Source organism: Heterocephalus glaber, unplaced genomic scaffold (assembly GCF_053883595.1).
Source record: "Heterocephalus glaber isolate CG9 unplaced genomic scaffold, H.glaber_assembly_v1.0 deba00001140, whole genome shotgun sequence".
Taxonomy (NCBI): domain Eukaryota; kingdom Metazoa; phylum Chordata; class Mammalia; order Rodentia; family Bathyergidae; genus Heterocephalus; species Heterocephalus glaber.
This window is the reverse complement of record NW_028258200.1, coordinates 389,372-405,413: the sequence shown is the minus strand read 5'-3', so window position 1 is coordinate 405,413 and position 16,042 is coordinate 389,372. Positions and strand designations below refer to the sequence as shown.

The following is a 16,042-nucleotide window of genomic DNA, read 5'->3' as shown; positions in this document are numbered from 1 at the left end:
CTCAGGAGGCTGAGGCAGGAGGATTGTCGTGAGTTCAAGACTAGGGTGGGCTACATAATGAGTTCAAGACCACCCTGAACTACATAGTAAGATCCTGTCACAAAAAAACAAAGACCCAAGACTTGCACAGTATTTATTTTATTTTTAATTTATTATTATTATTATTATTTTTGGTACCAGGGATCGAACTCGGGTCCTTGTGCTTGCAGGGCAGGCGGTGGAACCACTGAACTAAATCCCTGGCCCCCAGTATTTTTCTTAAAAAGTGGATGAACACCAAAGCCAGATGTATATACAAAGGTGACTCAGAAGGAAGCATGGCGCCATAGATATGAAAAAAAATCACTGCCTTGGAGTTTTTTTCTTCTTTTTTGAGGTGGAAAAGTTTATTTCAGCTCACATTTTGTAGAGGTTTCAGCCCACAGTCATTGGCTCCAAGGCAGGGCACCTTGGCAGAGGGGCATCACAAAGGAGAAATAGTCCATAGCCAACAGGCACGTGAGAGCACTGCCTTGGCCATTTGAGTTGGTATTTAGCAGTCTAAAAATGAGCTTGCAGTTATGAAACGAAGGCAACTTCAACGAGATTATGAACTAAGTTTTCAAAAGTATTGTATTTGATGTATGCAAGGACAAAAAAAAAAAAAAGAATGCACACACACATATCCACACACCCCAGAAATGATGTTAAGTGAGAATCTTTCTAGAAATATACCTGAAACCTAGAATCAAAACTTTATGAACCGGCCATGTTCCAGATTCATACATGACAGTTGAGTAGTTATAGTTTTTTAAATTTTTTTTTTGAGTAGTTTGGTTTTTTTTTTTTGGTCCTGGGGCTCAGACTTGGTTCCTTGCACTTGCACAGCAGGTGGCAAAACCACTGAGCTAAATCCCCGGCCCTGAGTAGTTACATTTTAAAGAATTTTGTGAATTTTGAGTATTTACATCTTCAGAAACAGGAAATTAGATTAAAAATACAGGTTTACAATTTTTCACCCAAATAAGTGCGTTATGATGGTAATTTTTTTTGATATTCTGAAGGTTAAAGGCAAACCTTATGACATAAAGAAAGCATTGATAACTTTGTACCACCAAGATGACTGTCCTACACTGCCTTGGTAAAAACTGTCACCCCACAGTCACACCACAAAGGCGTATGATTAGTAGGGCGTCATTGAGTCAGTGTTTCTCAGTCTCAGCATACTGTTGACATTTTGGGCCAAATGATTGTTTGGTGGAGGGCTGTCCCGTGAATCGTCTGTACCCATGAGATGCCAGTGGTACTGCCTGCCCTATTATGACAACCAAAAATGTCTTTCAACATCACTAAGTATTCTAAGCGTAGCAAGTTGGGCAGACTCTTTGCTAGTTGGGGACCACTGAGTTACAAGAGTGTAAAAACTTGAGGCTGTGGCAGGCTTGGGAATTAGATCTTGTGGTATTTTTGGAGAGTGTGTCGTTGATGTTTTGCTAGGCTGTCATTCTAAACAATATGGGAACTCTAGAGTGCCTCTCATATTCTGGAGTAGATTCCATTTCTTTGTTTTTTGTTTTTTGGGTTTTTTTGGTACCAGGGACCGAACTCGGGACCTTGCACTTTCGAGGCAGGCCACCAGCACCACTGAGCTAAATCCCTGGCCCTCCATTTCTTTGTTTTTGAGACAAGAGTCTTGTTATATATTCCATGCTGGTCTTGAACTCACTCTGCAGCCCAAGCTGGCCTCAAATTCACAGTCCTCCTGCCTCAGGTCCCCTAGTGCTGGGATTATAGGCACATACCACAGCTTCTATATTTTAGCACATTTAAATCCAGGGGCATTTTTTTTTAATTGAATAAATTTATGGAGATAAAGTTGACATAAACTGGTCATAGTTAAAGTATATAATTAGGTAAGTTTTTCCCTGTGTGTACCCATGAAACTATCACTGCAATCAAAATTATGAAAAAATTCATATTACCAAAAGTTTCCTTGTGGCCTGGGGATTTAGCTCATTGGCACCGCCAAAGTTTCCTTGTGTTCCTTTTTAATCCCTCCCTTTTGCTCACCCTCCTTCTTTCCTGAGGCACCCTCAGATATGGATTTTTAGACAAGGTTTAAAGTAGATTATTGTGGACAATTGTGCTGGGATCAGATTACATTCATTTAAAACTTTGATAAAAGCTTCTTTACTTTTTTTTTTCCACTGGGATCGAACTCTGGTCCTTGCGCCTGCGGTGACACCACTGAGCTAAATCCCCGGCCCAAAGCTTCTTTACTTTTGAAGAGAAACTTCCCAGTTTTTGAATATTCATTTAAATAAACTGACCAGGGCACATGAGATTTTATGTGATGTTGACTACCAATAAAAGATACCATAGTGGGTATTGTTAAAAATTTAAGCAGAGGAACTTAAATGGTCTAATTCAGGGTTATATCAATACAAAAGTATGTGGCATAAATTAAATGCACGTTAAAGTGAATAAACTAATTGTCCTAGCTTTTGGAATAGGGTAATATTTGGTCTACATATACTGGTATTTTGAGCTTACCCACCCTAAAATGATCTTCATTAAGGCAGTAATATATTAAATTTAATCTAAGTGAAAAAGGTAAGAATCTCCTTTATTTTTTTAATTTTTTGGTACTAGGGATCGAACTCGGGTCCTTGCACTTGCACAGCAGGTGGCAAAACCAGTGAGCAAAATCCCCAGCCCATGAAGCTCCTTTAATGATGTTGGGTTTTTCATTTGGATTTTAATAATCATGAATAAATGTCTGGATTTCTAGGAGGCCAATTTTTTTTTTTTCTTTTTTTTTTGTACCGGTGATCGAACTTGGGACCTTGCACTTGCAAGGCAGGTGCCGGAACCACTGAGCTAAATCCCCGGCCCAGGGAGGCCAATTCTTTAGTGTTATTAAAGATATTTTAGGTTGTAGAACTAGAAAAATTGAACTTTACTTTTCTTGTTCTTCAGAGTTAGCTTCATCACTGCCCTTCCGCATTTCTCAGAAATTGTTGATTTTGCTTCCCTATCCAGCCTTCTTCAGAAGCTCCCTGTAGGGTCCAGACCAACCTACTATGCTTATTTTATTTGGAAATTATGATTCCTTTGCCTGATGCTTTGGTGCTACTTCCCACTTTTTATTTTACAGCACACCCCAGATGACTGTTTAATGTTTGTTCACTTTAGTGTTCCTTCTGTTTTTTACCCCTATTAATCACTTTTTAAAAAATAATCGTATCTAGGTCCAGGGATTTAGCTCAGCAGTGCTGCCGCCTGCCTCGAAAGCACAAGGTCCCGAGTTCAAGTCGGTACCAAAAAAAAATAATAATAATAATAATAATAATGTCTTCATAAATAAGTTCTGATAACGGTGTAAGCGTCAAATCTGAAACAGTTGTATAGTCCATCCAATTTTCTTAGTATAGATTGATCATATATTTCAGGAAGAAATTCCCTTGCTCCTTTGCTCAGATATGTGACCTTGAACAAGTCAGTTTCTTTGAGCATCAGTTTCCCTGAAAGGAGGAGGTTATGGTTCATCTGCTCATTTGACAGAACTGTTACAAGGAGCATATCAGCTAGCAGTCGTCATGCATGGAAGACTTCGTTGTTGGGAGGCAGGAAATTTCTTGTTCAGTCCTGGGATCCTAACACAGTGCACAGGGGCTTGCTGATTGGTAGGCACTTGGTAATTATTTGGGGGTGGATGAATTGGCAAAGGTTGTAAATAGCTGTTTGTTGTCTGTGAAGTTACTGAAATATTTTAATTTCATGCTATATACCCTCTATGTCCTGCTTCATCTCTAATTTCCAAGATGTAATTGAAGTGTTATTTTTATAGAGTATTTCCCTAACTGCACATCTGTTTCCTTTCCAGATTTATAGTACATAGATATTTATACTGCTTGCAAATTGTTTGTATTGTTGGCTTTTTCCAAGATTTTAAGAGTATTTTCAAATATACAGCAAAGTTAATAGACTTTATTTTTTCAAGTATTTGCTTTATGGTACATCTGTCTATATATCTATCCCTTCATCCATGAATCTAATTTCTTGATGTAATTTTGTAGTAAAAATTGCAGGACATTAGTACACTTTTATCCAAACATCTGAGTGTGAATAATGTTGTATTTGATTGTGGTATTTTTCTTTTGATGCAGAATTTATGTACAATGAAATGCACAAGTCTTCAGTACATTCTCAGTGTGTGGGCATGTACATGCATGAGACCACAGCTATCCCATAGCTTACTTTTCTTACTTAATATGTCTTTACTGTAGAAGAACTGTTATCTTTGTAATTATTGTGTAGTTTACTATCCCATCAATATTTTTTTTAGCTATTGATAGATATTTACATTTTCATACTTTGCTGCAAGATATACTTGGCAAATAAGGTAGAGATCTATAAATGGAATCACTAGATTAAAGGGTATGCACATTTTAAGTTTTCATAGATGCCCATAAGTTACCAAATAGGCTACATCCCTGAAAACTTCCACTGTTTTTTTCACTCGCACTGTTACCATTTAGTTACCTTTCTTTTTTTTAATACTGAGGCTGTACAGTATATCATCTTCCCTGCTAGGTTTAAGCTTTTAGAGGGCAAGGGGCCAGTATCCTCTAACACTCATATCTGCTCATTGTTTGCTAATTGAATGAATGAATGCTGCCAAATTATTCCTGCTTTACTAGGTTGAGAATGCAGAAACCATGAATTAGCTAAGTGTGTGATAGGTTAAAGAAAGCAGAAGTTGCCCGATGCATGTGTGCCTTAAATAAATAAAAGATGCTTCATTTCTTCTCTTCTGTGAGACATGGAACCATGGGATGATTAAGAATCCAGGCTTTGAAGGCAGGTTTTGTGGGTTTGTGTCTCAGCTTTGCTTCATAATAGTTGTATAACTTTGAGCAGTTTATTTAATGTTTGTGTTTCAGGTTCCTCATTTACAAAATAAAAAATTGCAATACTGGTGCTTTACTTGGAGAGTTGTTCAAAGTGTTTCTTTTTTTTTTTTTTGGTACCGGGGATTGAACTCGGGACTTTGCACTTGTGAGGCAGGCAGCAGAACCACTGAGCTAAATCCCTGGCCAGTTGTTCGAAGTGTTAGTACTTGTAAACTGTATAGAATGGAGGACATTCATTATATTTTAACTATTGCTGTTATTTTGAGAATTCAGCACAATCAGCCTTCCACATCTCTGGTTCTATGTTCATGGAGTCACCCAACCAAAGATGGGAAATATTGGGAATGAAATGAGGGGTGGAATTTGTAGTGAACATGTAAAGACTTGTTGGGAGGCACTGGATTGAACACAAGGAGTGTTAAACTATATTCCCAGTCCTTTTTATTATTTTCTCTTTAAATTTTGAGACAGGATGTCACTAGGTTGCCCAGGATGGCCCCAAATTTGTAATCCTCCTACCACAGCCTCCTGAGAAGCTGGGATTACTGGCCTGCACCACCATACCCAGCTCACTTTTCCTTGTCATTGTTACCTAAACAGTATAGTATATCAACTATTCACATAGTATTTACATTGTACTAAGTATTATAAGTAATTACAGATTAAAGTATATGGGAGGATCTATAAAAAGCTATGGGCAACTATAGCACCATATTATTTACTCATTTGATTTTTGTGGGCCTAAGGATTGAACACAGGGTCTTTGCACTGAGCTACATTCCCCAGGCCTTTTTTATATTTTGACGGGGTCTTTCTAAGTCACTAACTTGCCCAGGTTGGGTTTGAACTTGTGATCTTCCTGCCTCAGCCTCCCAGAGTGCTGGAAATACAGGTGTGTGCCACCTCACCTGGATGTACCATTTTATATAAGGAACTTGAGCATCCACAGATTTTGGTATCCATGGGGATTCTTAGAATCAGTTCTCTGTGGCTGCCAAGAGATGACTATGTCCAAGTGTAGTTAATCTGCAAGGAATGCAAATAAAGTTGAAAAAACTCTACCTTAAAAAAATGAAAAAAGAACCCTACCTTGAAGAAACTTACAGATCTAGAGGCTGGGGATTTAGCTCAGTGGCACTGCACCTGCCTTGCAAGCACAAGGTCCTAAGTTTGATCCCTAGTACCGCCAAAAGAAAAGAAAAAAGAAACTTTAGATTTGAGGCATGTTTCAGGAAGTGCTAAGATATTTGGTAGTATTGGAAAGCAGGGTGGGAACTAGAAGATAATAAGTTAAATTCTTCCTCTAGTCATTAAAGTTTGTTTGCTTGCTTGCTTTTTTTCAGACAGGGTCTTGCTGTGTTCCCCAGGCTAGTCATGAACCCTTGGGCAAAAGCAGTTCACTCCACCTGTGCCTTGTGAGTATCTGAGACAACAGGGCACAAGACACTGCACTGGATTCTAAAGCAGGGATTTTATGGGCTAAACTAAGGAGTTAGAATTGTATTTGTAAGTGATAGGAAGCCAGGCATGGATTTGCAGCTGGGTCCCAGGTTTATGTTTGAGGCAGGGCATTTTAGAAGTAGTGTAGAGGATGCACTAGGGGAGAGGGACTGCAGAGTATTGGCAGCAGTCTTGGGAGGGAGCACATGACCAGAAGGAAGCCGCTAACTGGAGGGGCAGCTAGGAGATAGAATCCCCACAAATGCCTGAGTCTCTCGGGCCAGGGCAGCCTCTTTCAGTGTGAGGAGTGGTCTGGAAAGCAGACGTAGGAGACAGATTGGACTAAGTATTTTATAAAACCATAATCACATTATGAAAGAAAATATTTTTATAGGAAAGAAAGAACATGTACTTAGAATAAACCTTGGTGGTTTAGTGTTTAATCCATGAAAACTGAGTATAGTTCTTTTTTTTTTACTTTTAAATTTTCCTGTAGACTGGCCCATAGATCAGCAATTGGGAATCACTAATGTAAGATAATTCCTTCTCTTGCAGATAAGAACACAGGAGCGAGGTTACAAAGCTTTGTGTGAAAGTTTGGACTGGAACCCCGACTTTAACAAGTATTCTAGTGTTTTCTCCATAGTCTTGTACTGTGCTCTTCACACACATTTGATTTACTGTTTTTAAAGTATTGGCTTTGGTTATGGAGATTAATCATAGAGTAGTTCAACATCTCAGCTTTAAACCAATAGAAACCAAGATCAAACTGTGGTTTAGTTCATGGATAGAAATAGCAGCCAAAAATTCTTGAAGACTTCTTGGGTTTTTGAGACAGGCTCGCCTTGAACTCACTTTGTAGCCCAGGCTAGCCTTGAACTTGTGGTGATCCCACTGCCTCAGCCTCCCACTTGCTGAGATTATAGGCATGTGCCACCATGCCTGGGTTTGATGACTTGTATTCCTTCCATTTATGAGACCCAGTTCCTTATTTCAAAATGGGTTGAGGTTTGGTGTACATAGATGACCAGTGGCTTTTCAGGTATCAAATAGCTTGTATAAATCTATTTCCAGCCCCTTAAAATGTATGAAATGTTTTGAAATATTAAGCTAAATAATGCTACTTCATACTAGGAAAACAGCCAGTTAACATATTTTAAGTTACTTCTCCTCAGCAGCTATCACCAATCTGTTTTCATTTCCAGTTAACTGAGTTCAGCATACTATCACACACCAACTTGGGAAACTTAGTCCTTTGATCTAAAGTTACAAACTGCAGAGCATATCTGTGGCTTGAGATTCATAAAGAAGATAATATTAAAAATGGCTTGCTTGCAAATTAAAGAATTGTGCTGCTGTGTTGGGGCCCACCTTTCGTTTGTGAAGTGTAAGAACCTGAGATCCTATTTCAGAGATGAGGGTTGAAGTGGGAAGCAGGTTGCCAAGATGGTGAGGACAGAGCAGGTGAAGCGGGTGGCCTGGTGAGGACCACTGCCCGCTCCAGGGATATGTGCTGGGGAAGGGGCCTAGAAACTAGGTGAATGCTTTTTTTCCCATTTACAAGAAGAGATTTACTTAAGATGAGGGAGTAGATTGCAAAATCTCCTACTGTTCCTGTAATTTGCATGTTCTTACCACAGGAGCGTTGTCTTGTTGAAGAGTTTCTATGACTGGCAAAGTGAGGCTTGGCCTCATGTTGTCTTAGAATGGTTTATGAAAGCTTGCTTGCGTGCTTTGCTCTGCTCTTTTTTCTTTTCCTTACTTTTTCCTTTCTCTTTTATGTTGTTTTCTTTTCCCTCACTTCCTAAGTACTCTGGCACTGAACTGTATCCCAGCCCTTTTTATTTTACTAGGCTCTTCGGGTTGGGCTTGAATGTGGATCCTCTTACCTCAGCCTCCCAAGTAGCCGGGATTATTATAGGCATGTGCTCTCCTTTCATGTTCTTGTTTCTCTCTCTCTCTCTCTCTCTCTTTTGTTTTTAGACAGGTTCTCACCATGTAGTTCAGGCTGGCCTTGAACTCACTGTTATAGCCCAGGCTAGCCTCAAACTTATGGGAGTCCTTCTGCCTTAGCCTCCCAAGTGCTAGGGTTACAGGGATGTTCCTCCACATTTGGGTTTCATGTTCTCTTAACTGTAGTGCATTCTGATGTTAGAAAAGCTCTGAAAAAACCCAAATAGATTCCTGGGTAAAGTGCTATTTGTGTCTTCTTGGAAGGAAAATGTACTCTACAAGGTTATTAAGCTAACAAAATGTCATATGTTAAAGGTTGTTAGGTCAGAAGAAAACCTAGAGCAGTGATGGCGAACCTTTTAGAGACCAAGTACCCAAACTGCAACTCAAAATCCACTAATTGATGACAAAGTGCCAACACTGCATTTAAACCTGAATCCTGAGGTTTTAATTTAGAAAAAAACTCGTATACTTAGCTTGCATGCTGACAGAGAAGGCTCTGTGTGCCTCCTGCGGCACATGTGCCATAGGTTTTCCACCACTGACCTACAGTAATCTAATTTTTTTTTTCTATTGGAGAAACTTAAAATCACATGAAATAAGGCATTTGTTGAAATTACATAGCTTCTTAAATTGATAAGTGTAGAACCTTTGTCTTTTTTTTTTTTTTCTGGTACCAGGGATCAAACTCAGTACCTTGCACTTTAGAGACAGGCAAGGTGCCACTGAGGTAAATCCCTGGCAAACCTTTGTCTTATTCCTGCCCCACTGCTCTTTCCATAATAACATTTAATTGTTAAAACAATTGATGTTTTAAAAATTAGACCCTAGTTGTCATAGGTTTTGAGAGAAGTTAAGAAGAAACTAATATTACACAGCATGTGAATATTTACTTAATATTAGGAATGATAGCATTTGAGGAGCAAACTAGAAAAATGAGGAAAAGTTTATTAAATTAAAGGTTATTTTTCAACTTAGTAGAACCAAATTAGTGAAATCTGTCAAGTTTTTGTCTTTTTCATTTATAACTTGTTCATTGTACCGTGTGTGTATGTGTGTGCGCACCCGTGTGTGTGTGCACTGCCTACACTGCCTACCCAGTGATCATCCCTAAGATAAAGTAGATAGGTAATTAGTCCTGGCGGTTGAGCCCAAATGAACTGGGGCCATCAGTCCTGGTCCAAGTTCGTGCACATCCCAGGGAACCAGAGTTGACTTGCATGTCATTGTGCTTGTTCTCTGCAGGCTTTGTAGTGCATCCCTGAGCATGAACGCAGAATGAAGCGGCGTCTGGAGGACCAGGAGTCACCGGTGTATACGGCTCAGCAGCGGAGGATCCCTGGCAGCACAGAGGCTTTTCCTCACCAGCACCGAGTGCTCGCCCCCGCCCCCCCTGTGTATGAAGCAGTGTCTGAGACCATGCAGTCAGCCACTGGCATTCAGTACTCGGTGACACCCAGCTACCAGGTGAGCCGGGCCAGCCCAGCACTGGGAGTAATGGGAGGTTCATTAGCTCATCAGTTAAAACACTTTTCACTAAGCTTCAAATTTGAAATTGAAAATTATTTTGGATGTATAAGGTGTACAAAATAGCAAAAACAGTATATACTTGTACTTGTGTACTCGCCACTACATAAGTTTAAAAAAAATGTCATGACCTTTGAAGTTTGTATATCTCTTTTTTTGGTACTGGGGATCGAACTCGGGACCTTGTGCTTGCAAGGTGGCAGAACCACTGAGCTAAATCCCTGGCCCCATGCATTTCATTCTGACCCTCATGGCTCGACCCCACTGTCTGTTCCCTTGATTTTTTTTTTTTTTTTGGGTGGTACTAGGGATGGAACCCAAGGGCTTCATGCATTTGAGGCAAGCATTCTACCAGTAGGCTGCAGCCTAAGCACTGCCCTCCTAGCCATGTGTCAGATTGTTTACTTACTTTTTTGACCTAGCAGTTCATTTTTAGGAATCTATTATAAGGAAACAGAGAAGAGGGAAATCCAGATTAAGGAGGAAAGGCTGAGTCTTTAGATGTTCCTCAGGGCTTTTGGGGGGTCGGGGGTACCGGGATCAAACTCGGGACCTTGTGCTTGTGAGGTAGGTGGCAGAACCATTGAGCTAAATCCCCGGGCCCTCAGGGCTTTTTTGAGGTGGTAGAATATTTGCAATGTAGGACTAGGACAGCAGTCAGAAAACTTTTTTTTTTTTTTTTTTTTTTTTTTGGTACCAGGGATCGAACTCGGGTCCTTGCACCACTTGCACAGCAGGCGGTGAAACCACTGAGCTAAATCACACCCCATGTCAGAAAACTAACAGATGGATTTTTTTTTTTTAACACTGGGGATTAAACGCTGGGGATTTAGCTCAGTGGTTCCGGCGCCTGCCTCACAAGTGCAAGGTCCCAAGTTCGATCCCCGGTACCAAAAAAAAAAACAACTGGGGATTAAACAAGCTTTCGTACTGAGGTACATCCCTAGCCCTGTTTTTTAATATTAAGACAGGGTCTTCCTTAAGTTGCTAATTGCCTAGATTGGGCTTGAACTGTCCATCTTCCTGCTTCAGCCTCCCAAAGTGCTGAAATATCAGGTGTAAGCTATGTCCAGCTCTAGATTGAATCTTTTAAATTAGGATTTAGAGAGGGAAAAAGTTGTTTTCCTTGAGTGGTTATTTTTATTATTTGAACAGGTTTATGACTGTTTCTTGTACCTAGGGATTGTTACATGTATTCCTACTGAAAACTGTAATGTTCTTGTATAAAATCAGCCATCTTAAACATTTGTAAACTACAGCTAAGTCTTGTAAAAATCTGTAAATTTATAAAACCTGTAAAAACATACATGTTGGACTATAAAATCTCAGAGTAATAGCCCTTCCTCTGTTACAGCTTGTCAGGTCATTTAAATAGTTTCCTTTTACTCCTGACACATTTTATATTGTTACTGTAGATTTACAAATAGTTGGCTTTATCTCCCCATTCCCCCTGCTCAGGGCAATTTTTTATAGACTTGTGAGGATTTGAAAAAAAAGGCTCATTCTCTCTTAAATTGTGGTGCACACTATATTGCTTAAAGTAACTTAAGTTTCATTTTACTCTCTTTACTTTTTTTTTTTGGTACCAGGGATCGAACTGAGGACGTTGTGCTTGCGAGGCAGGCAGCAGAACCACTGAGCTAAATCCCCGGCCCTTTAATACTTGTTTGTTGGGGGTTGGGTTTTTTTTGTTTTGTTTTTTTTTGGTACCAGGGATTGAACTCAGGACCTTGCGCTTGCAAGGCAGGTGCCGGAACCACTGAGCAAATCCCCGGCAAGTTTCATTTTGTTTATTCTCCTTATTTTGGGAATGAAGCAATCAGATACATTGATATTAGTTATCTTCTTTAATGATTAAGAGTTTTGAAATTATGAAAATAAAAACACTCTGGAAATTAATAAACTTGTGTGTGTGTGTGTATATATATATTTTTTTTTTTTTTTTTTAATTTTTTTTTTGGTACCGGGGATCGAACTTGGGTCCTTGCGCTTGTGCAGCAGGCGGCGAAACCACTGAGCTAAATCCCCAGCCCCAAACTTGTATATTTTAATAATAGAAGTGGAAGGAAAGGCAATTCTAATTTGCCCTTCTAAATTTGTAAGAGAACAAGATAGATTGAGAAACAGAATAGAAAAGAAACAGAATAGAAAAGAAATATATTTGAAGCCAAGCTACCAACAACATGATGAAATTTTTTTAACTTTATAATCATGTATCACTTACTGATAGAGACACATTATTAGAAGTGGGTTGTTAGCTGATTTTGTCATTTTGTGAACCTCACTGGCTTATATACACAAGCCTAGGGACAGGTCACTGCCAATCAGGAAAAATGGTCAAACATAGTAAATGTGTGGCTGCTATCAGCAGAACGCATCATACTGTTTTTTGCAGTACACTTCTATTAATAAGTAGGACTACACTTGAAAGTAACAACATAGTATAACAAATATATAAACCAGCCACATCATTCATCATTATCAAGTATTATGTGCTGTGCATAAACTTGCTGTACTTTTCTGCAGCTGGCAGCAGGGTAGTAGATGTGTTTATATCCGCATCACCACAGACACATGGGAGCTGTGCTGTGAACGCGTGATCCAGTGTCACTACACAGTAGGAGTTTGGAGTTCCATTAGAATTTTATGGGACACCATCATATATGTGATCCATTGTTGGCAGAAATGTCATTGTGCAGTGCATGACTATAATACCTTAGCAAGTATAAAGATATGCAAAATAAGCACAAAAAAGTAAAAAAAATTTTCTAATTTCACCTTCACAAGATTAAATACTAACATTCTGCTATATGTTTGTTATCTAGGGCTTAAAATATTTTTAATATAAAAATATATACATCTATATCTATATTCAAAGTCTAGTCCACAATGGGTGATCTGTACAAGCTGTTATTAGCCTCTAGTGAGATAAGTACAGAAGTTGTATAGCAAGAGGACATCATAATTTATATATTTAGAATCTAATAATGAAAATTATGGGCTTAATACTTTTACTTTTTCACTAATTTATTTGTATGGTATTTTATAAAAGTAGTGGTTTATGACAGATTGGAATTTAAGAAAATATGGACCTTTACCAGAGATAGTTTAAGAAGCATTAATCTATATAATTTTTTAATCTTTATAATTTTTAATAGCTACAAAAATCTCTTATAGATGGCTATAATTTACTTCACTAATTTCCTTTCGTGGGAAATTTGAGCTTCTAATTAATTAACTGTGGACATAGAAATATGTAGGCATGGTTTGTACATTTGTATTATTTCTCTCAATGCATTTAGAGAAGGATGCACGGAAATTTCTTGTTTGTATTTTGTCCACCTCAGGTTTCAGCTGTGCCACAGAGCTCTGGCAGCCACGGGCCCACCATAGCAGCAGTTCATAGCAGCCACCATCACCCAACAGCTGTGCAGCCCCATGGAGGCCAGGTGGTCCAGAGCCACGCCCACCCAGCACCACCAGTAGCACCAGTGCAGGGACAGCAGCAGTTTCAGAGGCTCAAGGTGGGATTCAGCTCTTTTTCTTGGGTCAAAAGTTTATCTTTAGAAAATATTGAATTTGACCTATTACAACATAGCAAAAGAGACAAGGTTTTGACTCCCAAGAAGTTTCACTTTGGTTTTGTTTTGAAACCTGCTTGAATCTCCCATTTTGGCTCCAGTGCCTAATCAAGCAAAGAATACTTTCAAGAAATGTTTGTGTACTATGAATGCGTGGAGCTTACCGTATTAGGATTGAAGAACTATTTTCAGACAACATAAAAGTTGTTTTTTGTTTTTTTTTTGGTACTGGGGATCGAACTTGGGACCTTCTGCTTTCAAGGCAGGTGATGGAACCACTGAGCTAAATCCCTGGCCCAAGGTGTTTTGTTTTGTTTTGTTTTTGAGACAAAGTCTTGCTGTGTAGTCTAGGCTGGTCTTGAACTCACTATGTAGCTTAGGCTGGCCTGAAACTTGTGACAATCCTGGCTCAGCTTCCTGAGTTCTGGGATAATAGGCATGCACCACCATGCCCAGCACAACATAAGGTCCAGTTTTTGAATGCTTTCTTTTGAACTCGTAGTTCTTAGTATCATATAAGATTTTATTGAGCACACCCATGATTGGCTACAGCCCTGTACAATAAGTCAGACCAGTAATATGTCTTGCAGTTTAATCTTTTTATTTCTATTTATGAATAGCTCGATTTGCTGACATCTTCAAACCCAGCCTCAGTAAAGCATGTGGTCCTTCTGGATAAAGTTGGTAGAAACTAATTGTGAAGCTTGAGTACATGCTGTAAGCTTTAGTGCTTTGAAATGCATGAGGCATTCTGGAGGAGGGGAACTTGTGTCTGTAGATAACCTGGTCTCTTTTTCAGTGTAACTTTGCAAAATGTGTGTTTGGAGCAAGTGCTCCAGGTTTCAATTTTTCTAATTTTACACGTGTAAAATTTTAAATCAAGTGCAGGAAATATAAATTAAAATTATAAAGAGATAAAATGTTAGGCCTTTGTTTGATCATAATAGCGTAATTATATCAAGTTGCAGGTAGGAATGAACAGTATTCCTTGAGGACACATCCATGTGTTGCAAACCTTTCCATTTTCTGTTTCCCTTGACACAGTAGTTCTCCTAATCTATGATTTTGCTTTGTGCAGTTCTGGTGTCTGCTTTTTGAATTACCGGCAGTCAAGTGTAGTCCAAAAATACTAAATGGAAAATTCTAGAAATAAACACTTAACAAGTTTTAAATCCCATGGCATCCTAAGTAGTGTGATGAAGTGGGTCGCTGCCCTTCTGTCTCAAGTGTGATGTAAATCATCCATTTATTCAGCATATCCACACTATATACTCCCTGTCTGTTGGTCACTTCATAGTCCTTTTGGCTATCAGATCATCAGATGGACTATCACAGTGTCACAGTTCTTACATTCAATTAACCCTCATTTTACTTATCATGTCCCCAAGGTCCATGAATAACTGATGCTGGCAATTCAGATATGCTTAAGAGAAACTCTGAAGAGCTTCTTTTAAGTGATAAGGGGAAAGTTGTTTTTTTTTTTTTTTGGTACCAGGGATTGAACTCAGGACCTTGTGCTTGCAAGGCAGGCATGGTGCCACTGAGCTAAATCACTGGCCCAAGGTGAAAGTTCTTGATTTAAAAAGGGGGAAAAATGTAAGCCAAGGTTGCTAAGATCTAAGGTAAATGATTGTTATTAATTCTTGCTGTACCTACCTTACAAATTAAACTATATCATAAGTATGTATATGGAAAAACATAGCATCTACAGTTCAACACTACCTGAGGTTCAGGCATCCACTGGGTGACTTAGTACCTAAAAAACTGCTGAGGATGGGAGGAGTCCTGTACTACTGAGTTGAGCTTTCCATGATAGCTGTCCTCACTGGTGGGCTCAAGGACTTATTGAATATTAGCCGAAGGACAAAATACTACCTAAATATCAAAGGCATAGCAAAATAAAGCTGTGTGTAGAAGAAATCTGTAAAATTTATTATCTATGTGGGCTTAAGTAATTAAGAGTTGACTAAATTATAGACTGTAAAGAGAGTGCATATTATTTGGGCCCTTCGGGGAAATTTGGTGTTTTCCTTGAAAGGTTTTCATACTCTGCTTGTTGAGTGATGGCTTTGTCACAAAATATAGTGCCATTGTGAACTGAGCATTTCACCAAGTCTGAAAATTTTTTTTTTTTTTGAAAATATTTTTTAAGACTCAGAATGATTTAACCCAGTATTGCTCTTTTTTTTTTTTTTTGGTATGGGGATTGAACTCGGGATCTTGCGCTTACAAGGCAGGCAGCGGAACCACTGAGCTAAATCCCTGGCCCTAATCCAGTATTAATACTATGTTCTTCAGATAATGCCTTAATTTCCCCAAAATGCTTTGTTTTTTTGTTTTTTGAGACTGGGTCTCACTGTCTAGTTCAGGCTGGCCATAAACTCACTACGTAGCCTAGTCTGGGCTTATAGGTGTGCACCACCACAACTGGCCAGTTTCCCAAAATGAAGCTTATAAGTTTGTTCTTAAGATAACAAAAATATATTTATTTCTGTAGTCTTTCTCGGGCCGGGGATTTAGCTCAGTTGTTTCGCTGCCTGCTGCGCAAGCACAAGGACCCGAGTTTGATCCCTGGTACCAAAAAAAACCCCTAATCTTTAGCCACCTGCCTCTGTAGTCTTTCTCCATGAGCTCTGAGAAAGCAGT

At 39.0% G+C, this 16,042-nt stretch overlaps 1 protein-coding gene across 4 annotated transcripts in view; it reads left to right on the top strand.

Moving 5' to 3' along the window:
• The window catches only part of Sin3a (SIN3 transcription regulator family member A), a 79,259-nt gene that overhangs the window by 20,218 nt on the left and 42,999 nt on the right, over positions 1–16,042 (top strand). For 3 of the 4 annotated variants that reach the window (XM_087210248.1, XM_087210247.1, XM_087210245.1), the window contains exons 2-3: positions 9,534–9,755; positions 13,163–13,339. In XM_087210248.1, the coding sequence (XP_087066374.1) occupies positions 9,567–9,755; positions 13,163–13,339 (366 nt within the window). In that variant the 5' untranslated portion in view covers positions 9,534–9,566. Of the gene's footprint in view, positions 1–6,238; positions 6,311–6,890; positions 6,959–9,533; positions 9,756–13,162; positions 13,340–16,042 lie in introns of all 4 variants that reach the window. The other variant, XM_087210246.1, reaches the window with a different exon arrangement.